This window comes from Peromyscus eremicus, chromosome 15, assembly GCF_949786415.1.
Source record: "Peromyscus eremicus chromosome 15, PerEre_H2_v1, whole genome shotgun sequence".
Lineage (NCBI taxonomy): Eukaryota > Metazoa > Chordata > Mammalia > Rodentia > Cricetidae > Peromyscus > Peromyscus eremicus.
In genome coordinates this window covers 33465581-33492019 of record NC_081431.1, presented here as the reverse complement: position 1 = coordinate 33492019, position 26439 = coordinate 33465581, and the positions used below count along the sequence as shown (strand labels likewise).

Genomic DNA, 26439 nt, shown 5'->3' with positions numbered 1-26439 from the left:
CCAACTTGTTTTTTAAATTAGAAATAGGCTGTGGATGTTTTAACTCTGAGACATCTATCTTATCACTGTTTACTGGATAAAAGTATAAGTTCCACCCCAGTGATAAAGGAAAAAAAAAAAAAAAAAAGGAAAGGCAAGTAGCCCTCTTTGTAAGTCAGGAAGTAGAAGACAGCTCTAGAGTACTCCCCAACACCTTGTCTAACACTTCATTAGAAGAAAGTTGGGTAACAGCAATCTCCAAATGAAATGAAGCACTGTATTCAATTTTCTTGTGTCCCAGAAAGGAAGAAGAGGTGTTTGTGAGCAAGGCATCAAACAGCACATGCATGCCACGCTGGGGACAGTCAAATCAAGCAGATCTATCTGCTACTATTTTTAAGCAAGCATTTCAGACTAGCTAGAACAAACAGGAAATTGCAGCTAAAGCCTTATTTGTTTTAGAATGTTTACGTGTCTTCCTTTTAAGTCCCACTTAAGCACTCCTGGTATCCCTAGGGTTCTGTCCTTGGTGTTATTCCTTTCTATTCTCTCATTCATACTCATAGCTTGAAGAACCTTCTGCATATTGGTTGATTAATGATTTATTAAGTTCCAGCATAAATCTCCTTTCTCTCCATTTATAAACCAGGCATTGCTACTTGGTTCCTTAGACACAAAACTAAAACATATGAGAACCTCAGGAGGTTTATGAAAGCTACTCATTTTTTAAATGTATTTTATCCCATCAGGGAAGCACTCAATTTCTCAAGCTGAAATCTTTGGAGTTGTTGGATTCTCCTCAACATAGATCTACCCCAGGTGATCTTTCAGTTAAACTACCAGAACTCTTCCATGATCATTTCTTTACTATTTTCTCCTTTTTCTTGCCTATCTACCATGTGCCTAAAACTCAGGCCAAAGAAATCTGATCTGCATGTCAGTGTACATTGGTTCCTAAAGTAATAAAATGATAAAGGCCAAACTATTTCCTGGTTATGGTCTTGATTTCCACAATTTTTGTTTGTTTGCCCTTCTTCCTTCATATGCTACACACTTAAGTTTAAGGTACACTTACCATGCATATAACTCAGATACTTAAGTCTTACTGTCTCCTCCACTACAAACTTTTCCTTTTACATTTCTCTTTCACTACAGTGTCCTTATTATCCCCTGCTCACTTCCCTTTGCACACCTACCTGAATCAAGGGCCTCACACATGCAGACAAGTGCTGTGCCACTACGCTGAGCTACATCTCCAGTTCTAACACCCTTCTTTCTAAATTAAAAAAATTTACTTTTGTGTGTGCATGTGTGTGTCTGTTTGAGTGGTGCCGTAGTGCTGTGTGGAGGTCAGAGGACAACTCTGGGAGTGGGTTTTCATCTTCCACCTTGAGGAAGGGTTTCTCATTTCTGCTGTCTAAGCTTTCGGAAGAGTCTCCTGCCTGCCTCCCATCTCACAGCAGGCGTGCTGCAATTACAAACTTGCGTCAGAGCATCCAGCTTTTATGTGGGTTCTGAGTACTAAACTCAGGTTCTGAGGACCAAACAAGGCAGGCACTGTTATCCCCTGGCCCATCTTGCCTGTCCCTAATCTACCTTCTCTAGAGTTCTGGGGCAACCAGGTGGTTCAATGGATAAAAGTTCTTGCCGTAGAAGCCCAAAAACTTGAGTTTGATCGAGGATCCAATGTAAAAGTGGAAGGAACACATAGTATGCTTACACATTTGAGCAAAATCACCTACATGGATGTTCACTATAGAACTTGTTTAAGTATGGTATGTATAAATGTCAGACTATTATGTAACTATAAAAAGGAATAAGAGAGGTTTATATGTATTGTTCACTTAAAAAAATAGAAACAGGGTCTTGCTGTATAGCCCAGGCTAGCCTCAAACTCAGGATCTTCTTGCCTCAGCTCCTGAGTGTAGGGATTACAGGAATGTGCCATCACACTGGCTCACAAGTTAATTTGTGAAGTGGTAAAGATACAGAACAATGTGCATGATATGTTGACATCAATGCTTTGTTTTTCTAAATCCTCCCTTTCAGAACTATTCAGAATCCAACTTCAGCTCTAGCCAGTGCTGGACAGCAACCTCTTAAGCGTCTGAGCTGTATGTCAATGTACATCGGCTCTTTTTTTTTTTTTTTTTTTTTTTTTTCCCGAGACAGGGTTTCTCTGTGTAGTTTTGGTGCCTGTCCTGGATCTTGCTCTGCAGACCAGGCTGGTCTTGAACTCTCAGAGATTCATCTGTGTAGACCAGGCTGGCCTTGAACTCACAGAGATTCATCTGCTTCTGCCTCCCCAGTGCTGGGATTAAAGGTGTGCACCACCGACCACCTGGCTTGCGCCACCGCCACTCGGCTCATCGGCTCTTAAAGGGATAAAATGATAAAGGCCAAACTATTTCATGGTTACAGTCTTGATTTCCACCATTTTTGTTTTGTTTGTCCTTCTGTAGCTAAAGAGAAAGAAGTCCAGGGTTCCTCCTCCTCCTCCTCCTCCTCCTCCTCCTCCTCCTCCTCCTCCTTCTTCTTTTTGGGTGGCTGTTGTTTGACTTTTGAGGCAGCAGCTCATAGCCCAAGCTGGCTCCAAATTTGCTATATAGTTGAGTCCCTTTACAATTACATGCTACTCAACCTGGCTTATTCAGTGTTTGGGATCAAACAGGGCTTTAAGCATGATAGGCAAGAATTCCACCAACTGAGCCAATATCCCAGCCCTAATATTTTTTTAAGAGAAGATATTCTGTATATGCTTGTACATAAATTACAGGCTTAAAGAACAATGCAGAAGAAACTGTTTATGCCTTTGGAGAAGAACAGTGGGACCTGGGATCTGTCCTGGGAGACTTACTATTCACCATTTTTGTTTTTTTAAGATAAAATCTTGTATAGCCTATGCTGGCCTCAAATTTGTTATGTAGCTGGGGATGACCTTGAATTTCTGATCCGTCTGCCTCCCCTTCCCACATGCTATGCCCAATTTTTAATATGCTATTGTATCTTTTAAATGTAGTGCCATACACACATAAATATTCTTAGTGTAATAATTGAAACTTTTGCTAATAAAATGCCAGTTCATTTTATAAAACTGTATAGTTATGAATTATAATACTTTAAGTATTTATATTTATCATTTCTTTGTGCTGGGAACCTTTGAATTCCTCTCTTCTGATTTTTATAAAACACATAATAAACTGTTATAAATCTTAACTTATTGTGCTGTAAAATATTATAACTGACTTTTCTTATTTGGGAACCTATTACTCAGTCTCCTTACACCTCCCATTCTCCTGCTTTTCCTAGTCAATATTCTATTTTTTTATTTATCTGAAATCAGTTTACCTTAGTTTCTACTCCTGAGAATATGCAGCTTTGTCTTTTTATATCTGGCTAATTTCACTTAACATAATGGTAACAAACTCCTATCTAGGTTGCTGTTAATGATAGAATTTCTTTTCTTTTTTTTTTTAATGGCTAAATAATGGGGCGTGTGTGTGTGTGTGTGTGTGTGTGTTTATGTTTACTATTATACTTTCTCTATTCAATGGATACTTCAGGTGATTATATACCATGTCTACGTGCTGCAATAAACATGGCAAGACAGGAATCTCTCTAATACAGTGATATCATTTCCTTTGGAGATTTTATATATATATATACACACACACACACACACACACACACACACACATACACACACACAGTAATGGGATAGCTAGGATAGCTAGCCAAGGGATAGTTTTAGGGTTATTTTTGTTTTGTTTTTAAGAATTTTCATAGTGTTTTCCATAATGGATGAAAAAACATATTAGGAGATGAATAGACTAATAGCTTTGATTTGATCATACATTATATACATGTATTAAATTATCACATCTTACTGCATAAATACATACAATTAAAAAGAATGTTAAAACTACAAAAGAATACCTTTAACGATAATTTTGAATCTTTTCTTGTCCACAGACCCTGCCTCCACCCAGGAGAAAAGCTGGAGGAGCTGTTCATTCAGACAATTATTTAGCAATCATTAGGTGCTATGGCTATTATGATGGTATGCATTAGGTGCTATGGGTGAACTTACAATCTGTGAAGGAGCATGTATCCAAATAATCACAATAAAAAGAGTTACTTTTATTCAAAGTTTCTTTAGCAGCAGCTGAGTATAGACCCAGCATTGCCTTACAAGTTTTTGTAGAAGGAAAGGCTAGGGAATTGTGACCATAGCTTAATGTAGGAAGCATTAAGTAAAGGTGAGACCAAAGAATAGTGGGTAGGATGGCCTCTGGCCAAGTGATGATAATAAAGAGTTAAAACTCAATAATTGATGGCATTAGAATTAGACAACATCATTTTGAATAACAGACAATATTATGTAATAAAAATAAAGCAAGCAAAAGAGCTCCTCAGACTGAGTGCACAAGTGAACATTGTATGTAGAAATGACTAAGAAACTAAAAACATTGCCACAATCTGACTTTCCTCTATAAATTCCAGCACTGAGAAGGGGAATTGGGCACAAAACCTCACCCCTAACAGAGAAGCTATTGGCAACTGACAGTTGCTGAGAGAGGAAAAGTCAGTTTTCCCTGGGCAGATCAACCACACTCCAGGGTAGGTCTCATGCTCAGAAGTGGCTGGCCAACATCAAACACACACCATATTTTGGTTATTATTGTTGTTGTTGTTGTTGTGTGTGTGTGTGTATTTTAAGACAGAGAAAGAACATGAAGTTGCACGGCTAGGGAGTGGGGAGGGTCTGGGAGGAGTTGGGGGAAGGGAAAGAATATGATCCAACTGAATTTATATAAAAAATTTTAAATAAAATTTAATTAAAAATATTAAGTTCTTATTTTAGCAATTACTTAACATAAGACATTTATGGCAACTGAGGATGAGACAAAATCAGAGGATTTTGTAATCATGCTAGAAAATGAAGTGGTAAAGCACTTAATATTGTGTAGTTAGTTTCTTCAAGTACTTTAAATCTAATACTAGTCTTATTGTATGGTAAGATATATAATGGAATGTGTTACCTCTAAGATGTCTTATCATTTGGACATCTTAAAGAATTTGTGAACATTTACTAGTTCTAAATATCAGATACACCAGTAAAGTGAACAGGGCAAGAAAAGCCAACTGATAAATCAACAACAAATCTGGAAAAGGACTATACTCTCACTCCTTTTAGTTGAACTTGACCCTGTGACCTTGCTCCCTCTGCCTGCAAGGTGCTGGGCTTTACAGGTTTGCACAGTCATGTCCAGCCCTTCTCCTAGCTCTAAGCCCCGTCTTTATGCTGTAATTTCTCTTCTCTTAAAGCATCTCTGTGTTATTTATCTTTGATGTTAAGTAACATAGGACAAAATAGAGTTTGATAACAAGTACAAGTTTAAACAAGGAATAAATAGAATTGACTTGTTTCAATAAAGATTCTAATATAATTTGTATTAGGATGGATTGAGAAAAGGCATTAGTAAATTCTAGAGACAAGAGAGCCTATAATTGTGCACAGTTTCCTCACACTTCTATTTTCCTACATCTATTATAGTCCTTAATCTTCCCTGTCATGCAGCCACTTAATAAACATAATATATTATTGAACACCAGTAAAATAACCAAACCATAACTAGGGATGCAGTACAGTGTCTTTCAAATACTACTTTTATTTGACAACAGAATTGTCTATATTATACAGGGAATTAAATTTATAATAAGCACATAGAGCACCATAGTACACTTATGGTTATTTGTAACAACAATTACTATGCAAAAAGGCAGATTTAAGTATGTAGAACTGAAAAATCCAAACTCTTTTTAGAAATTTAACTCCTACATTTTATTAAAAAGCTGCAGAGTGTGGTGGCCACACTTTTAATTCCAGCACTTGGGAGACAGAGGCAGGTGGATCTTTGTGAGTTTGAGACTAGCTTGGTCTACATAGCACACTCCAGGACAGCCAGGACTACATGGTAAGCTCTTGTTTAAAAAAACAACAACAACCAAAACAACAACCAAAACCAAACAACAAAAAAACAAAACAAAAGAAGTTGCCAATTTCTGACATTATTAGTTTTGATTTACTTGGAACAAGAATGATTAATTCCAAGCAGGATTTAGTAAGGCTTGTGAATAAAATAATCTTAAATGATGCACCGTTAGTAGCCACTAAACTTCAATCAGTGAAATCAACGTTTTTTCTTCTTAAATGGCTTACCTGCGCATTGGCTTTCCTTCCATGCACCATGAAAAGTATCCTTCACCGTATTCTAAAGCCGTACCTTAAGCAAGAGAAAAGCAGTCACTTACTAAAAACTGTTTCTGATATTATCATTTCACTCATTTCGTCTGTAATCAAGAATCTTACATCCCAATATAATTTTTGTGCAGAGGCACAATCATAATGGAATGGAATGCCTTTAAGATGACTATCATTAACTAAGGATGCTAAGTCGATTGATTATATGCGAGGGTGAGGGAAAGTGTGAAAGTAGTCATGAGAGCTAGTCGGTCTTGTCTCTTCGAAATGCACTTGGAGTGTTTTGTTTTTTTTTGTTTTTTTAACTTCGCCTTCAAGTATATTTGCAGAGCAATCACTCGATAACCACAGCAGTACTAATTTAATGAGTCGGGTAGGAAACATGTCGTGACACTGGATCTGAAGGTTGTTAACTTGTTCTGAAGTGACAGGGAGCAGGCCGAGGCATTTGCTTTTGAAAACAACTCGGCTTCCGACCAGCCCGGACAGCTTGAACAAGGGCAGGGAAAGTATAGCTCCAGACTAACACTCTCCCAAGCCCTTGTCTTAGTCCGATACTGTCCACCATCAGGATCTCGCTGGCTTCCAAAGGTAAAATGGGAGGCATAGTGCCCATTCCCTCAGAATTCCAAGTGAAGCTGTCCAGGATGCGGAGCCCTAGCGTCCCCAGAAAAGCACAGCACAGGCTTCCCCTGGCTTCAAAACACCTCGGTCGGCCCGCAAGCAGCGCAGTCTGGCGCCCCGTAAGGCCTGACCCAGGCGCCCCAACAGTCTCTTTTCGGCGCTGACTGACAGGCGACCTACAAAGCACTGCCCTAACCCCACTGGGCAGTTCGGCAAGTTGAGATCACAGATCTGCACAGCGAGCCTTGGAGCTCTGCTCTCCATCCCCTGCTCTACGGCTCTGACTTACTGGCTTTGACACTTTTTTCTCTGCGGCACCCTTCTCTGCCTCCTCCGCCCTCTCTGCCTCCACCTCTGGCGCCGCTAGTGCAGGGAGGATGCGGCTCCCACAGCGATTTCCTTTCTCCGCACCCGCCCCTATCCAGAAGCAGGAAGTGGTCCTATTCCTAAATCCTTCCCGCCCAACTGCACAAGATCGAGCAAAGTGGTTCCGGCCTGGTTCCGGAAGTAGCTCCGCCTCTCGCTGAGTGTTTCCCAGTACTGCTCCCCTTAGTATGTCCGGATAATTTATTGATGTATTTAAAAACGAAGGCTTCCTCCTCCTTCTTTCTCTCCCCCTGCCATGTTTCACAGAAAAGGCACTAGAAAGGTGAGAATAGTTACCGCAACCTAGGAATTTTGATTTGCTTGTAGCTGGGTTCCTTTTTTTTTTTTTTTTTTGGATACAATGCCCTCCATTGTGGATTGACTTCTTACCACATGGATACAAGGAGTGGACTAGTATCTATCAGGCCCCTACTATGTGCAAGACTGAGGATGCACAGACAAATCACAAGTACCTTACTCTCTAGTTTTTCCACAGCACAATTTCAAGATACTGGAATTTAATCAAAGATTCTGGATGGTGTCCTTTTCCCTTAATTTAGATGCTTCTTTTGTGAATTCACTTTAGTACTAAGAGGAAAAAAGCTTTTTGTATTTTGTTCCGAAAATTTCCTCAATAATTGGCCATCTTATTTTTTTTTCACAATATATTTAGAAAGCAACCAGACCCCCCAACCCCATAGGTAAAAGGTGAGGGTTACAATTTTGAGTATATCAGGCTGTTGCTGATTTGTTGAAAACTATACTAGACTTAACTAAATGTTCTTTAACTGATCTTTACATGAAATCTACAGACCCTGTTCAGTTGTTTCTGAGAAGAAATATACCTCTTATTAATAAACTTGTAGTGGGGGGATGATTGGTCTTCAATATTGAAGAAGGATTGATGACCATCATTCATATTTTGCTGATTGTATCAAAGTGTTCTATAACTTGCAAAAGGACAAGGGCACCTGTGAAGCACCTTTTAAGGAGGCACAGGGTGTCAGGGTTAGAGCTAGGACTTGATGCTGTGTACAATGGTTCTACTTACAGTTATATTCTGTCTCCCTCCAGAGAGGTTCAAGGGTTCTTGTTCATCTATATCATTGGTACTTTCAACTTCAATTTTGTTTTTGCCAATCTGGTAGCTATAAAGTGGTTTAGATGTACATTTCTCTGATCCATTGAAATGCCATTTTACATGTGCAGTGGGCAGTAAGGTTTCTTTTGTGTGAATTGCCCAAAAGGCATCTTCAAAGTAACCCTTTGATTCTTCCAAAATATGAATTATAATTTTAGTTATTTATAGCTATAAATATCAATAACAAGAGAGGTATAAAAACCTTTGCAACTTAGCTTGTCTAAACCTTCTTGGCAGCCCAGATCACGGAAGACTCTTCTTTGCAGCTCAGCTTTCTTCTGTCTGAGCAGGACTCTCAACTTTTTTCCTTCCTCTGGCAGTAAGGGACCTAGTGAATCTGGTCACTTTCAGATACTCCCTGAAGCTATTTTGAGATGTTTACCTTCCTGCTTAAGGAGCTTTCCTGCAGGATGGAATGTTGCAATCTTGCAGGAAACTGTTGCACAACAGGTTATAATGCAAATTTAGTGGCCTCAAATTGGCAATAATAAGGCTGGGTCATTATAGCCTACAAAAATAAAATGTATTTGGAATATAAATAATGGAAACGTACAAGTAGGGTAAGAAAATATGGATGCATTTCTTGAGTGGAGAAACACCTCCTTGACAGAAGGGACCAATATCATCTCAGGACATCCCAAGACCAAGTTCTCAGCACAAAGGAGATTTATTTGCCCCAGAGACTCAAAGAGCAGGGAATAAGAGACAAAGACAGGAGACAGATGATGAAGGAGAAGGGGGAAGGGAACAAGGGAGAGGGGGCAGGGGTATTTGTCCCAGAGGGGGGCAAAGGACTGCCTCTGCAAAGAGAGGAGACAGATGTGGCCCTTAGAAAATGGTGGTTTATAAAGGTAAAAGGGGAAACCCCCATGTTAGGATGAGGTGTTTAATTCTAATTGGGCATGTTAATTAGGTGAGCGAAAGGGACTTTTGATTGCTGGACTTTAATACTTTGATAGCTGGACCTTGGTAGTCAGCCTCAAGAGGAGGAAGTGGCCAAATAAGGGTATGGACCTTGGTGGCTAGCTTTAGGGATGTAATCTAATGGTTTTTAGCAGGGCAGAAGGAATGGGGAAGAAGGGCAAGGCCTACTAGAGCCATGGTTGCCATGTTTGAGCTGGCTAGAGTCCATCCATTGACCACAACTGACTTTTTTTTAAAGGATTAGATAGTGGGGAGATGGATCAGTGGGTAAAGAGCTCATGGTACAAGCATGAAGATCTAAGTTACTGGAATAGATACTCATTCTGAGTATGAGTTTCCCTTTCCTGGATGCAATGCTGCTGCCAAACCTACCATCCACGGCCATATAGAGTGCCTTACTCACCATCATAGTATTCCACCTAGAGTCACTTCTCACCAAGGAACTCATTTCACAAAGAAGTGTAGCAGTGCACTCATATCGAATGCGCTGTTCTTACCTGGTACCCCATCATCCTGAAGCAACTGGCTTGATAGAGTGATGGAATGGCCTTTTAAAAACACAGTCACGGTGACGACTAGATGACAATAGCCTGGAGAGTGGGACTGGGGGGGGGGGCAGTATGCCCTAGAAGGCTGTGTATACTCCAAGTCAGCATCCAATATTTCGTACTGTTTCTCCTCCAGTCGGGATTCATGGGTCCAAAAATCAAGGGGTGGCAATGCCAATGATACTGCAGTCTGCATTAGCCAGGATTCTTTAGAGGAACAAGAGTAACAAAACGAGTATATATTACAAAGTAGGAGGCAGATAGAGACTTGATATAACGATCAAGTCAGAGGTACAGGTAGAAACTAAAGAGTAAGAAAAGCTTGTCCCACCAACTTTATGTCTATAGTATAATTCATCTTGATAGGAATCTTCCAGTTTGAGAAGATAAATAGTTGCAGAGGCCCCCTACTTCCTCCTCACACATCAAAACAGAATCCTCAGCCTACCTGGACAACTAGGTTATCCTTTGCCAAACCTCTACCAACAGATGGGAGGGGAAAAATAGGACCCTGTTCAAAAGCTAGGCCTTGTCCCCACAGCTGCTGAAAATACTGCAAATGCAGGCCCTTCAGAAAACAAGTGGCTTTGAACTCTTCTTCAGACAAAGCCCCTGGACTTCCTCCTGAGTTCAACTGGGACTCTGTAATGGTAGCCTCTAGCTTTCATGTCTGGTTTTCGTTTGTATCAGAGAGGCCAAATCAGAGGGTTAGCAAACAGAGGAGCAGTCCACTGAAGCACATTGATAGTGTCCAAACTGCCCAGGAAGCCCTTGACATCAAGCACATGGAGAGTGTCAAGAACCAAAAACCAAAGGATCTTTTCTTTTTTTAAGAAAAAAAAATTATTCATTTTACATACTAAAGATCCCCCTCTTCCCTCCTCCTGCTCCTTCAGCCTCCCCCTCCCAACCCCCCCATTCCCTCCTACAAGAAGGTAAGGCCTCCCATGAGGAGGTACATTTAGTAGAGGCAGCTCCAAGCCCCTCCCCCTGCTTCAAGGCTGTGCGAGGTATCCCATCATAGAAGTGGGCTCCAAAAAGCCCAGGGATGGATTCTGATCCTACTGTCAGGGGGTCCCTTAAGCAGATCATGCTACATAACTGTCTTGCTATGCAGAGGGCCTAGTCCAGTCCCATGCAGGCTCCACAGCTGTTGATCTAAATTTCATGAATTCCCACTAGTTGAACCAAAGGATCTTATATGCTGTATACACAAGTGCTCACCTGCACATGAGAGCACTTAGGGATCCTGTGCACATTCATGTGTGTTTAAAGTGACATAAACATTGCATGACCAGGCTGTGTATCTTTTTCAGAACTGGCATTGGCTATACTTTCAAAAGATTCAGAATTCCTAAATTCTCCACTTTGGGTGAATTTTTAAATGCTATGATTTTTAAGGGAAATTAGGCTTTTGTCTAATTTTTTAACTTAGATTACTCCCAAGACAGGGGACTAGTGTATATGATTGTACTGGTCACTGTCAGCCTCTCTTATGTTGTCGATTGGAATTCTGGACATGAACAGAGCAGGCTCATTCCCAGGTTCTCCAGGAAGGCAGGAAGCCAAGACAGCACTTTCCTTTGTCTTTAATTGGCTGAACACCTAAATCCTTCATGCCATGGGTCTCTAATAACTCCAGACAGAAGGAGTCACACTTAAATTCCCAGTGACCCTCAAAGCAGAATCTCAGACAAGAAGAATCTGCTATCAGGTGTACAAAGATCTTCTGAGTGATGGTCTCTAGCTTGCTAGAATCAGATTGACCAACAAAATTTCCTTCAGTTGAATTTGTGGATAGGACACTTATTTTACTGCCAGGATGTCCAGATTCCTTGCCTAAGCCCAGAGGACTCTCAGGTGCCTGCATCCTCCTATGGCCACAGAAGCACAGCAGTGGTGAATGTTCAGTTTGTTTTAGCGACTCCCACTTTGTTTCTGGGCATTGAGCTGTGAGCTCCTGGGCTCCCGACTCACTTGGAAATGGTCTCAGTGCCTCATCCAGTTGTCTGGCCCCTCTGCTCACTGGCTGTCAGTCTTGTTTCTGATAAATTAGATGATTCTAGCTTTCCTGGGGCCACCTATCAAATAGGCAAGCATCCGGAATTGGGCAACTTGCTTTGCTGACATAACTGCGGGGAAGTGCTCACTTATGCTGGTGTGTGTGTGTGTGTGTGTGTGTGTGTGTGTGTGTGTGTGTGTGTGTGTGTTTATGAAAAAATGGTAGAATTTCCACGGAGAGAGATTTGGCAACTTCTAGCAAAATTACATTTATATCTCTATTTGACCTCATAGTTCTGCTACCCCAAGGAAATAGTTGCAGAAAGAAAAGGTAAATGTGGGAAGGAAGTGAGAATGAAAGGTTAGGTGCAAGGTTATTCACTGTAGGACTGTTAGTGATAGCAACAATTGCAAACAAATTCAAAGCCTCTCAATAGGGGGCTGATTAAACTAACTGTGGGGTAGCCATAGAATGGGGACTGTGCACTATAAAATAAGAAAAGAGAGAGACCTATTAATACTCTTCATGTATATTGTGAAAACAAACACTTCCATGCTCAATTAATCTCATTGTTTTGGAGCCTGGGGTGAGGGAGCCTTCCAATGTGGCATTCTCATGTCTAGCGTGGAAAAATGTGGCTAGAGGATAGAGGAAACTGGCTGTTTTATTCAGACTTTCCATCACTGTGTCAAAATACCTAAGATCCACTTAAGGGAGAAAAGGCAATTTTGGCTCCTGGTTTTTGAGGATTCAATGTCTGTCTTGTTCTATTTATCTGGTCCCGAGCAAGAGCAGATTATGATAGCAGTGTGGCGGAGGAGGTTGTGTATCTATTGGCGGTTAAGAAGCAAAGAGACAGACAGGAAGGGGCTGTGAACAATGTAAACCCTGCCAGGGTGACCCCCACAAGTGACCTACTTCCTCATCTATACTCCACTTCCTAATTTCCAACACCTCCATTAAAGCCATCAGATTACGAGTCCACTGAGGGTCAGATCCCTTGTAATCAGGTTTTTTTTTGTTGTTGTTTTTGTTGTTGTTTTTTGGGGGGTGGGTTTCGAGACAGGGTTTCTCTGTGTAGCTTTGGAGCCTGTCCTGGAACTCGCTCTGTAGACCAGGCTGGTCTTGAACTCACGAAGATCTGCTTGCTTCTGCTTCCCAAGTGCTGGGATCAAAGGCATGTACTACCCCCACCAGGCATAATCAGTCACTTTTAAATGACTGGTTCCACCAGCTGAGGACCAAGTTTTTAACACTCGAGCTCCTAGGGCAATACTACATCTGAGCCGTAACAAGGAGAGTCTGCTGTACCTGGGCCATACTTGAACCTCGAATCTCCTTCATAAATTCATTTCTAACCCTATCTGCCTAAATGCACCACACAGTTGTTACTGACATGAGCTCAATCAGAGAACAGGATCCAGCTGCTTTATGTCTCTCAAATCTATTGAGTTTCTGGCCTCCTATATAGCACTAGCATTCAGAGCATTAAAACAATGTTTAAGCCGGGCGGCGGCGGCGGCGGCGGCGGCGGCGGCGGCGGCTCACACCTTTAATCCCAGCACTTGGGAGGCAGAGCCAGGCGAATCTCTGTGAGTTCAAGGCCAGCCTGGGCTACCAAGTGAGTTCCAGGGAAGGCGCAAAGCTACACAGAGAAACCCTGTCTCGAGAAACCAAAAGAAAACAGCAGCAGCAACAACAACAACAACAACAACAAAAAAACCCAAACAAACCAAAAAACAAAAACAAAAACAAAAACAAAATCTTTAAGAAGCTGGGGCTGCCGAGATTGCTCAGCATATACTGCTCTGACAGAGGATTCGAGCTCTGCCTCCAGCACCTATCTGTGTCAGGCTGCTCACAGCTGCCAGTAACTCCAGCTCCAGGAGATCTGACACCCTCTTCTTGTCTCCAATGGCATCTGTACTCACATGCACATACCCCTACCCAGATACACAAATACACATAGTTAAAAATAAAAATAAATCTTAAAAAACTCTATTTAGCTAGGCAGTGGTGGAGCACACGTTTAACCCCAGCACTGGGGAGGCAGAGGCAGGCGGTTCTCTATGAGTTTGAGGCTAGCCTGGTCTACAGAGAGAGTTCCAGGACAGCCGGGGGGGACACAAAGAAACCCTGTCTTGAAAAACCAAAACCAAAGCCAAAAACAAAAATATCAAAAAACAAACAAACAAACAAACAAAAAAACGAAACAAAAACCCAACAAAAAACCCACAAACCTATTTCTAGCCAACTGTCCATCTGCAATCCCAGGAGATAAAAGCAAGATTGCTGCCATTTTGAGGCCAGCCTAGGTTACCTAGGGAGTTCTAGGCACAGTCTGCACTACATAGCAGGAGTCTATTTCAAACAACCCAAACCAGGGCCAGCCAGGTGACTCAGCCGGTAAAAAGGCACTTGCAGCACAGCCTGATGACCTGAGTTTGACCCTTGGGACCAGCAGGGTGGAACTAGAGAACCTGCTCTGCAGGCTGTCCTGGGACCTTCACACAAAGGCTCTGGCAGGAGGGAGCCCCCTGCTCCAGTAAATGTGTAAAAAAACCATGAAGGGAAACAAAGGGCAACAGTGAAAATTCTGACTTTGACTTAATTCCATTCAAAGCTTTCAGAAAACATTCCTGTTTGCAAGTTCTTTGTAGCCTCCGAAAATTAATTAAAAATACAATTGCCTACAATTATGTATTATGTCATCTCCTATTCAGATGTTAAAAACAAACAGGCCTTCCTCAGAAAAGACTACAGTGAAGGAAGAAATTATTAAAGTGATGTGTGAATATCTAAGGTATATCTGGCTTCTCACCCCCAGCTTCTGTAGGAAATAGACTTCAATAGAGAACCCCATTGTGTGGTGAATGCAGGAGTAAGCCTGCAGCTTATAGAGCATCTGGCTTGTGTCCCTGTCTATAATGTCAACATCTAAAATTCTGACTACTACAACTTCATTGAATAAAACAAATCTTAACATTTAAGCTTCAGCTCCGTAGTGGTTGATATTTTGCTTGAGTCTCAAGTCATACATTCATTTTTATTTTTATTTTATTCTGTTTGTTTTTGAGACAATATATCACTACGTAGCCCTGGCTGGCCTGAAACTCACAAAGATCTGTGTCTCTTCTGCTTCCTGAGTGCTGGGAATAAAGTTCTGCACTACTACGCTCTGAAGGCATTCATTTTTATTTTATTTTATTTTATTTTATTTTATTTTATTTTATTTTATTTTATTAAGACATGATTAAATCTATATTGAGTATCATACCTATTTATTTATTTATTTTGTTTTTTCCAGGCAGGGTTTCTCTGTGTAACAGCCCTAGCTGTCCTGGAACTTGCTCTGTAGACCAGGCTGGCCTCGAACTCACAGAGATGCCAATATGGCTGTTTCTCAGAAAATGAGCAATTGGTCTACCTCAAGACCCAATTATACCATTTCTGGACATATACCCAAAGGACACTTCACCATAACACGAGGACACTTGCACAACTATGTTCATAGCAGCTTTATTCATAATAGCCAGAAACTGGAAACAACCTGAATGTCCCTCAACCGAAGAATGGATAAAGAAAATGTGGTACATTTATACAATGGTGTATTACTCAGCTGATGAGTAATACAATGATGTCAGGAAATTTGCTGGCAAATGGGTGGAACTAGAAAAGATCATCCTGAGTGAGGTAACCCAGACCCTGAAAGACAAACATGGTATGTATTCACTCATAAGTGAATATTAGCCATAAAGTAAAAGAGAATCATGTTACAACTCACAGACTCAGAGAAGCTAAGTAACAAGGAGGGCTTGATGGGGGTGGTGGTGGTGGTGGTGCATGAATCTCACCATGAAGGGGAAATAGAATGGGCATTGCCAGTGGATGGATGGAGGGACCTGGAAGTGGAAATAAGGATAGGAACAGAAGGGATGAAGGGGAGAGGGGATAGGGAGAGAGTACTGGGAAAGACAACTGAAATCTGAGGGCATCTCTGGGATGAGCTACAAACTTAGAGCAATGGAAACTCCCATGAATATATGAGTGCGACCCTAGCTAAGACTTCTAGCAATAGAGGATATGGAGCCTGAACCAGCCATTTTCTGTAACCAGGCAAGACTTCCAGTGGAGGGTCTGGGACATCAACCCAGCCACACACAAACCCTTTGACTTACAATTGTTCTGCCTACAAGATGTGCTGGGGTAAAGATGGCACAGAAGTTGTGGGAGTGGCCAACTGATGACTGGCACAGTTGGAGACCCATACCTTGAGAGCCAGGACCAAGAGGTGGGATACCCCAGAGACCTAGGATAGAATTAAACAAGAATGACCAAAAGAAGAAGGAAGAGGAGAAAAGAAGAAGATGAAGAAGAAGATGAGGAAGAAGAAGAAGAAGAAGAAGAAGAAAAAGAAGAAGAAGAAGAAGAAAAGAAAGAAAGGAAGGAAAGAAAGAAAAGTCAATGAAATGATTCCTAAAGATATTCTGCTATACTTACAGATTGGTGCCTAGCCCAACTGTCATCAGAGAGGCTTCACCCAGCAACTGATGGAAATAGATGCAGAGATCCATTCTGCCAAACATCAGGCGGAGCTCAGGGAATCCTTTGGAAGAGGGAGGAGGAAGGATTGTAGTACCCAGTGGTGTCAAGGGCGTGACAAGAAAATCCACAAAACCAACTAACTTGGGCTCATAGGGGCTCACAGAGACGGAACCAACACAGAGCCTGCATGGGACTGACCTAGGCCCTCTGCATATATATTACAGTTGTGTAGCTTGGTTTTCTTGTGGGATTCTTAGCAGTGAGAGCAGGATCTCCGACTCTGTTGCCTGCTTTTGGGACCAATGATTTCTCCTGCTGGGTTGCCTCACCAATCTTGGTAGAGGAGGGGGTGCCAGGTCTCACTGCAGCTTGATACGCCATGGCTGACATCCATGGGAGGCTCACCTGTATCTGAAGAGTAACAGTGGAGGAGGAGTGGATGGTGTGTGTTGTGGGGGAAGTGGGGAGAGAGGACCTGAAAGAGAGGAGTGAGGGAAAGCTTTGGTTAGGATGTAAAAACAAGAAAATAAAAAAGACATGATTAAATTCATTGAACATCATGTTATTTATTTATTTATTTATTTATTTATTTATTTATTTATTTATTTTTGAGGCAGGGTTTCTCTGTGTAACAGCCTTAGACATCCTGAAACTTGCTTTGTAGACCAGGCTGGCCTTGAACTCACAGAGATCTGCCTGCCTCTGCCTTCTGAGTGAGAGGATTGAAGACACTCTCTACATTGTCTATCTATCTGTCTATCTATCTATCTATCTATCTATCTATCTATCATCTATCTATCTATAATGTACTTTGTGTATGTGCATGCATATCTGACTAAGGAGATCAGAGGAGTGTCAGCTCTCTACAACTGGAGTTCTAGGACAGTGTAAGCTGCCTGGCATGAATACTAGAATCAAACTGCAAGAATTTGTGCTCTTAACCACTAAGCCATTTTTCCAGCCTTCAAACATTGTTTTTTAAACAGGTATTCTTGAGCTCAAATGCTGAGCCCTTCTGGAATATCACCTCCTCTTTAATGATTTCATTGGAGAAAAGAAATGATAGTTCCCTTCACATTTGACTTCAGACAAGGACTTCCTGGTTTTCTCTCTGCCAAACCACGTGAACACGTGTACTGCTTAACAAGTAAGGTGGCAACCTCTCTGCTGGTTTTTCTCCAGCTTTCCCCTGACTGTCCCCACCCCCAGAGCTGTTTTGTATTTTAAATTTCTGAATAAAAAGAATCTAACACATCTAACTTCCAAGTTCCTTCTGCTCCTACCTAGTTGACATTTGTGAGTTAGCAGGAAACAGTCAAGGTGCCATGAACTTTATATAAATTCCCCAAATAACTAGGAAATTAAGCAAGGTGTTTAGTTGCATTTTAAAAACAGGATTCATTCTCATATTTTCAGAACGAAATCCATTTAAAGGTAAAATAGGAGACCAAAACGAGCCATCAATGAACATGCACACTTCATTTTCTATTATAGTTTTAAACTTGTTAAATAACAGACCTATTACAGAAAATTTTTACAAAATAAAGCACCGGCACGCCACCATCGAAACACAGATTTTCGTTACGCAGGAGAATTCCTCTAAGCTCTGCTCTAGCGTCCTGTGCCTTTGCATCCCTGACCTTCCTGCACAGCTGGAACCTAGACGCTGGGTGAGGCGCGGCTGCGCGAAGTGCGCCGTCGTCATGGTAACCGCGGAAGCCTGGGCCCTGGGAGAGGTAAGTAGGAGTCCAGGCGCTGAGGTCCTGGGTGGGCGATCGGGGGCAATGGGGCAGGATAGCCCCACATCATCCCTCCGGGATGCTGGGGTAGGGGCGGCCCGGGTGGGCGTCAACCAAGGCGTCCTCAGCCCGTGTCTCCCATGGGCTTTGCGCATCTTGCCCAGCCTTTGAGCATCCCGCCGCTGCAGAAGGGCAGCGCAGAAGGGCGGAAGGGAGAACTCTTAAGCCCCTCAGGGAACCACTGTGCTCTTTCCACGTGACCTGGTTATCGCAGCAAGGCTGGCATTCCGTGTGTGGATCCCCAGGCCTTCACTCTTGGTTGAATTTCTAGGTGCTCAGAGCTGACTTTGCGGGGTGAGGATCCGGCTCCTCTGTGAGCTGGGACTTTAAAATCCTTAAGGACATAGTAATAATAATAATAATAATAATAATAATAATAATAATAATAATAATAGTAATAATAATAAGTTTCCTTTTTGAAGAAAGAATTCAGTTGGCTAAAAGAGCCATCGAGGTCGACTCCACTACAATGTTGGGTAGCCTCATCTGCCTCCCTGCCCTTTGTTTATGGGATTCCAGTTTCAGCACCATTAAGCCTCCTTCCACCCTGTTACTGAAGGGCTCCAGGAAAGTCCTTCTGGAACCTTCTACTCCCAATCTGTTATGGCTGTTCGTCCTCTTTACAGTTAGAATAAACTCATCCTACAGCCCTCCCGTCTTTTATCTCCAAGGTTGCTGATTAGACTGTGGGTTGGCAACCAGACTTGTGTAATTTTCTATTTTTAGTACTTTGCAGCCTCTAAATGTTCCCGCTGTGTAGTCGAGAAGTTTCTAGACCTCTCATAACCATTTAGTAAGTCAGAGCAGGTTATATCCTCATTCTAGAAAATTCAATAAAACAAAAAGGATTAAATCAGTGACAACCTGCCTTCACAGGTCCAGTCTCCTCCCCCGCCTCTATGCCTAAGCTTGTGTTTCATATTATTATATATGTGGGCATAGACGACATAATTAGTTTTGTCTCCTTAAGAGTGGGATCTGAAAGCTATGCCCAGTGGGCCGATATCCATTTTGCAAATATTCAGCCACAGCCATACCCGATTATTTGTGTGATGCCTGTGATTACTCCCTTGCTACAAAGGGAGTAACCATGTGATACACAAACAGTAGCCCACACACGCCCCAAAATGTGTCATCTGGCCCTTGATCCCTGCTTTGCAATGTACCATCTTCCTGAGGCTGTCATTACTGGTCCCCTCTGCAGTCCTGCGTCAGTCTCTTCTCCTTAACCCTCCTGTTTTAAGTGTTCTCTCTCCTTCCTTCCCTGGTCTTTCCCAGTTCTTCATCATGCTTATTACTGTGTCACAATCTAAAACGACCTCATTTATTTTTCTTGTTTCTTGCCCATATCCACAAGCACCATGATTGGAGGGAACCTTGTACCGGAAGAAACTCAGTGGGCACTGACTTCCATGAGGGACTAGTTAGAGCCCCCTTCCTCTCCTTAGTTTGAACTTCTGCAGTAACGGTGCAATTGGCCATTCTTTTTTGCTTCTCCTCTCTGATTTGTCGAATGTGTACCTAGGCTTGTCAGATCAATTTTATGGAAATATACTTAGTTCCCAGCACTGACGCCTTCAGCAGCCACCTGCCAGTTGCCTACAGAATCAACTTTAGACTTTTTGCTGCACTTAACCTGTCTTTATGCATATACCACATGCTCATTGTCAATGGTTTTTCACTAAGCTGGTCAATTTGTTTATTTCTAACAAGGCTTTGTGGGCTTTGCTCTGGTATGTTTTCTTGGGTTCTCAGTGACACAGTCTTGTTCATTCTTTATTGCCCAGTACTTTTTGATGAACATCTTGAACGTTGTGATCAATCTGGCTTTTCTTTTTTTATTTTCTCTCTCCTCTCCCTTCTCCTTTCTCCTCTTCTTCCTCCTCCTCCTTTTCTTTTTGATACATAAAAATAAAGAATATTAAAACAGTGACATTCTGCCTTCATAGGTCCAGACTCCTCTCCCCTCTCTGTGTCTGTATAGTCTTTGAAGCTTGTATTTCATATTGCATGTGAGTAAAGAAAATATATTTGTTTTGTCTCAAGAATAGGATCAGAAAGCTATGGCCTATGGGTCTCTATCTGTTTTGCAAATATTTTATTTGCAAAAATAAAAGTCTGTTGTCTAACCCAGATTAGCCTTGAAATCCTCATGCCCACCTTCTCAAACCCTTGGGATTACAGGTGTGGTCTACCATGCCGGCTCGGTCTTGTTTTAAAAAGTGTATTTCTTAGTTACTTCTCTATTGCTGTGATGTCCAAGGCAGCTTATAAAATAAATGTCTCATGTGGGGCTTACAGTTTCAGAGGGTCAGAGTCCGTGACTATTATGGCATGGAGCTTTGCAGCAGGCAGGTAGGCATGACCTTGGAGCAGTAGCTGAGAGCTCACATTTTGTCAAACTAAAGTGAATCAGAGAAAGCTAATTGGGAATGTCATGGGCTTTTGAAAGCTCCAAGTCTCAGTGACACACCTCCTCCAATAAGGCCACATGCCTTGATCCTTCCCAAACAGCAACAAGTATTCAAATACATGAGCCTGTGTGTGTGTGTGTGTGGGGGGGCATTCTCATTCAAACCACCACTGAGTGTAATTGCATCTACTTGCATGCTTAAAAAGTTACTTTAATCACTTTTAACTTAACAAAGATACTCCTTGGTCTGTATGTGCCATTCAATTTGCTTTCTCAACAAGATAGTGCTGAGTCATACACGTTGATGTAGTCATAGTTATTTAGCCAAGCTTGGCATGTTTAAAACAGCACATAGACACTATCTCATAGTCTCTGTGTGTCAGGAATCTGGGTACAGTTTAACTAGACACTATACTTCAGTGTCTCTCAGGAGGCTGCAGGCCAGGCAAGGCTCACCTAAGACAGGACTGCTTTCAATTGCATTAAATGTTTTGGCAGAATTAAACTCCTCATAGGCTTCTTGGCTAAGGGCCTCTCTTCTCGCCAGCCGTTGTCAGAGTTTTTTTTTTTTTTTTTTTGGTTTTTCGAGACAGGGTTTCTCTGTGTAGCTTTGCGCCTTTCCTGGGACTCACTTGGTAGCCCAGGCTGGCCTCGAACTCACAGAGATCCGCCTGGCTCTGCCTCCCGAGTGCTGGGATTAAAGGCATGCGCCACCACCGCCCGGTTCCCTTGCTTTCTTGAAAGGTGGCTCTCTCCACTGGGTGAAGAGAGCCAGGAAGAAAATATAAGCCACAGTCTATTGGAATCCATCATACCACTAGCATACCATTTTTGCTTCTGTGTCTCTTCATTAGCAGCTCTGTGCAGCCCATGCTGAAAGGTGATGGAACTCACAAAGGCATGGCTATCTGGAAGCAAGGTGGGATACTGTGAGCTAGAACAGAAGCATCTTGTCACATGGGACACTGCTGTAACTCATTCTACTCAACTGCTGTCTTTCATTTTTCATTTTAAAAAATAAAGTTATTTTTATTTACATGTGTATGTGAGCCTACATATACTAGGTATTTGCAGCAGCCCAAAGCAGCCAGAAGAATGTTTTGGATCCCCTGAACTGGAGTTATAGGTGGTTATGAGCTGTCATGTGGGTGCTGGGAACCAAACCTGGAGCCTCTGCAATAGCAGTAAGCACTCCTGACTGCTGAGTCCTCTCTCCTGTTCCTGGACATGATTTTCCCCTTAAGGATTTTGCTGTTTTGAGTACATAGTGATGTCATAATGTTTGGTGTGATGTCATAACATTTGGTGTGAATGGGGGACCATGGTACTCTTCCCTGAGTCATTCCCAGTTTGATATACATCCCATGAGAGTGAGCCCTGTTAAGACTTCCTTAATTGACTAATTAATTTTGTCCTTCCTGAAGTCCCATAGAATTTTGTCTGTTATGGCACTTACCACTTGTCACTTTTTATAACATACATTTTGTTCCTGTCATATTTTCTCCTGTGTATACAGGAGATTGTTGAGGAAGAAGATAAACTCGTTGGTTTTAAGCTAGGCATAGTAGCTCGCGCCTGTAATCCCAGTGCTAGAGATTCGGAGGGAGGAGGGTCACTGCAAATTCCAGGCCAGTCTGGTCTACACAGCAAGTTTCAGGCCATCCAGGGCTACATAGCAAGACTCAATCTCAAAACAAAACAAATATGTGTTTTTAATTTATGTAATTTATATAAACATTTAAATAACACTGATAAATTTTCAGTAAATAATAAGTGAATAAATTCTGTTTGAGTGGATTCTGTTTAATAGCTAGTGCCTAATTTTTGAAGTCTTCATAATTTGACTACAATGATCCAACTATATTCATTTTTTAGACAGATAAATTTCTTTAGCAATTTTTTGAGTCTTTCCTAATGAATTTAGTTGTCTTTGATCTCTTGTCTGTTCCTATTGACTATACTGTTTATATTATATATTTATATATACAGAGGCCACGTGTTTACTCATTGTAGATTTTATTGATTGAATGGCTAAAGTAGCTAAGTATTTTTTAATTAAGATTTTTAATTTATTTTACATACCAACCACATACAACCTCCCTCCTCTCCTCCTGTTCCCTCCCTCGACCTCTTTTCTACCCCCTACCCCCCATCCACTCCTCTGAAAGAGTAAGGCCTCCCATGGGAGTCAACAAAGCATGGCATATCAAGTTGAGACAAGATCAAGCCCCCCTCCCTCATCAAGGCTGAGTGAGGCATCCCACCATAGGGAGTAGGTTCCAAAAAGCCAGCTTATGCACCAGGGACAGATTCTGGTCCTACTGCCAGGGGCCCCACAAATAGACCAAACTACACAACTGTCACCCATGTGCAGAGGGCCTAGGTTGGTCCCATGCAGACTCTCTAGTTGTCAGTCTAGAGTCTGTGAGCTCCCATGAACTTGGGTCAGCTGTTTCTGTGGGTTTTGCTGTCATGATCTTGACCCCTCTTGCTTATATAATCCCTCGTCCCTCTCTTCAACTGAACTGCAGGAGTTTGGCCAGGTGATTGGCTGTTGATCTCTGCATCAGCTTCTATCAGTTATGGGAGGAGATTCTATGATGATAATTAGGGTAGTCACCAATCTGATCATAGGAGAAGGCCAGTTCAAGCACCCTCTTCACTATTGCTAGGAGTCTTAGCTGGGGTCATCCTTGTGAATTACTGGGAGTTTTTCTGGTACCAGGTTTCTCCCTAACCCCATAATGGCCCCCTCTATCAAGATATCTCTTTCATTGCTCTCCCTCTCCATCCCTCCCCCAACTCGGCCATCCCAATCCCTCATGTTCCCATTGCCCCCTTTACCCCCCCCCCAGTTTACCCAGGAGATTTCATCTATTTCCCCTTCCCAGGATGATCCATGAGTCCCTCTCAGGGTCCTCCTTGTTACCTGACTTCTCTGGGGTTGTGGATTATAGCCTGGTTAGCCCTTGCTTTACACCTAATATCGACTTATGAGTGAATACACACCATGTTTGTCTTTCTGGATCTGGGTTACCTAACTCAGGATGATTTTTTTCTAGTTCCATCCATTTGCCTGCAAATTTCATGATGTCATTTTTTTAACTGCTGAGTAATACTCCATTGTGTAAATGTACCACATTTTCTTTATCCATTCTTTGGTTGAGGGGCTTCTAGGTTGTTTCCAGGTTCTGGCTATTATAAATAATGCTGCTATGAACATAGCTGAGCTAGCGTCCTTGTGGCATGATTGAGCATCCCTTGGGTATATGCACAAGAGTGGTATCATTGGGTCTTGAGGCAGATTGGTTTCCAATTTTCTGAGAAACTGCCATACAGATTTCCAAAGTGGCTGTATAAGTTTGCACTCCCATCAGCAGTGGAGGAGTGTTCCCCTTACTCTACATCCTCTCCAAGATAAGCTGTCATCAGTGTTTTTGATCTTAGCCATTCTGACAGGTGTATGATGGTATCTCAGAGTTGTTTTGATTTGCATTTCCCTCATGACTAAGGATGTTGAGCAATTCCTTAAATGTCTTTTGGCCATTTGAGATTCTTCTGTTGAGAATTCTCTGTTTAGATGTGTACTCCATTTTCTAAATTGGATTATTTGGCATTTTGATGTTTAGTTTCTTGAGTTCTTTATATATTTTGGAGAAATAGCTCTCTGTCAGATATGAGCTTGGTGAAGATCTTTCCCTATTCTGTGGGCTGCTGTTTTGTCTTATTGACCGTGTCCTTTGTCTTATAAAAGCTTTTTAGTTTCATTTATTAATTGTCACTCTTAGTATCTGTACTACTGGTGTTATATTCAGGAAGTGGTCTCCTGTGCCAATGTGTTCAAGGCTACTTCCCATTTTCTCTTCTATCAGGTTCAGTGTAACTGGATTTATGTTGAGATCTTTGACACACTTGGAATTGAGTTTTGTGCAGGGCAATAGCTATCAATCTATTTGCATTCTTCTACATGTTGACATCCAGTTATGCCAGCACCATTTGTTGAAGATGCTTTTTTCCCATTGTACAATTTTGGCTTCTTTGTCAAAAATCAAGTGTGTGGATTTATGTCAGGGTCTTCAGTTTGATTCCATTAATCCAAGTGTCTAGGTTTTTTTTTTTTTTTGTTTGTTTTTTGTTTTTTGAGACAGAGTTTCTCTGTAGCTTTGCATCTTTCCTGGAACTCACTCTGTAGCCCAGGCTGGCTTTGAACTCACAGAGATCCACCTGGCTCTGCCTCTCGAGTGCAATTAAAGGTGTGCACCACCACAGCCCGACCCAAGTGTCTGTTTTTATGCCAATTCCAAGCTGTTTTTTATTACTGTCGCTCTATAGTAGAGCTCGAGGTCAGGGATGGTGATGCCTTCAGAAGTTGCTTTATTGTAAAGGATTGTTTTATTTATCCAAGGTTTTCTGGTTTTCCATATGAAGTTGAGTATTGTTCTTTCGAGATCTGTGAAGAATTGTGTTGTGATTGTGATGGGGATTGCAATGAATCTGTAGATTACATTGACAAATTTTCATATGTTGAACCATCTCTGCATCTTTGGTATGAAGCCTACGTAATCACAGTGGATGATTTTTTGATGTGTTCTTGGATTTGATTTGACAGTATTTTATTGAGTATTTTTACATCAACGTTCATGTTTATCTGTCTGGGTTTGGGATAATTATAGGTACAGGTGTTGATTCTTCTGATGTCTTTGTTGGATGGTCTTTTGTTCCTTTACTGCCTGTAGATGTAATTCTGAACGGTTTTATTAAATAAGAAGCACAGAGCCAAATGCAGAGTTAAAAGCCAAAGAGGTCAGAGCAGCCGCCAAGAGCTAAGACCAAGACCGCCTTCTTACCCTTCGCTGTCGCTGTCATCCTTCCCCTCTGAAAGAGACCTACTTCCTGTGTTTCTGTCTTTTTATTGACTTTCTGTTCTGCCTTCTCATTGGTTGTAAACCTAACCACATGACCTCCTCATCACTGCCTGTCTATACAGACCTCCAGGTCTCTATGGTTGGTATTGAGATTAAAGGCGTGTGTCTCCATGCTGGTGGTTTCCTTGAACACACAGAGATCTGCCTGTCATGTGATCGGGATTAAGGGCTTGTGCTACCCCTGCCAGACTTCTACTAAATGACTTGCTATTAGCTCTGACCCCTAGGCAACTTTATTTATTAACATACAAATAAAATCACATTTCAGCACAAATAAAATATCACCATAATTGCCTGTTTCCTTTATTGTCTTTTGGCCTGAATGGCCAAGAGTTCTGGTGATTGACTGGTTGTCACATCGAGTAAGGTTGTCTTAGGTGAGGTTTATGGGGGTTTGGGTGCCTACATCCAGTGTATCATCCAGTTCTTCTGCCTGGTGTGGGCTTTACTTGTGCCTATGTATAGATTTTGCTTGTACCTGTTCTTCCAATTGGTGTGGGTGGCACTTGTGCCTACTGGCTTTGCTGATGTTACTGGAGAGGGTTGTTCACAGGGAGGCTACTCTTCTACCAATTGGTGCATGTGGTGCTTGTGCCTCTAGGGGCTGCTGATGTTGTGAAGATGGTTGGCTAGGGGGAGGATGATGGATTCAGTGGGTTTGGGTGGCGAAGTGGGTCTTGTAGGTTACAGAGTCCAGTGGGTGGCTGCAGTGGTGGTGGAGTGACCTACCTGCAGGACTTTTACCTGCTGGCTTGCTGCTGGGGTTGAGGTGGCAGGGGCAGAGGCATGGGCTTAGGGGCTAGAGATCGGGACAGTTTAGCTGGGAGACCAGTCACTCACCTCTTCTTCCAGTTGGTGCAGGTAGTGCTTGTGCCTCTAGGGGCTGCTGATGTTGGGGTGGGGAGATG

General features: G+C 42.0%; 2 protein-coding genes and 1 long non-coding RNA gene across 4 annotated transcripts in view; 1 reads left to right on the top strand and 2 right to left on the bottom strand.

Moving 5' to 3' along the window:
• The window catches only part of Klhl20 (kelch like family member 20), a 46016-nt gene extending 38737 nt beyond the window's left edge, over window positions 1-7279 (bottom strand). Inside the window, exons 1-2 of the mRNA XM_059280772.1 lie at window positions 7158-7279; window positions 6203-6266 (exon numbers count right to left, since the gene is read on the bottom strand). Of these exons, the coding sequence (XP_059136755.1) occupies window positions 6203-6225 (23 nt within the window). The 5' untranslated portion in view covers window positions 6226-6266; window positions 7158-7279. The remainder of the gene's footprint in view (window positions 1-6202; window positions 6267-7157) is intronic.
• Window positions 7280-18093: 10814 nt separating this feature from the next.
• The window catches only part of Ankrd45 (ankyrin repeat domain 45), a 27989-nt gene continuing 19643 nt past the window's right edge, over window positions 18094-26439 (top strand). The window contains exon 1 of one of the 2 annotated variants that reach the window (XM_059280167.1): window positions 18094-18130. The gene's annotated coding sequence lies outside the window, so the exon portion shown is untranslated. The other variant, XM_059280166.1, reaches the window with a different exon arrangement.
• On the bottom strand, window positions 18640-21859 carry LOC131924913 (uncharacterized). The gene is made up of 3 exons (XR_009383114.1): window positions 21771-21859; window positions 21433-21514; window positions 18640-20087 (listed from the first exon to the last, which is right to left on the bottom strand). It is a non-coding gene; the product is annotated as an uncharacterized LOC131924913 (long non-coding RNA).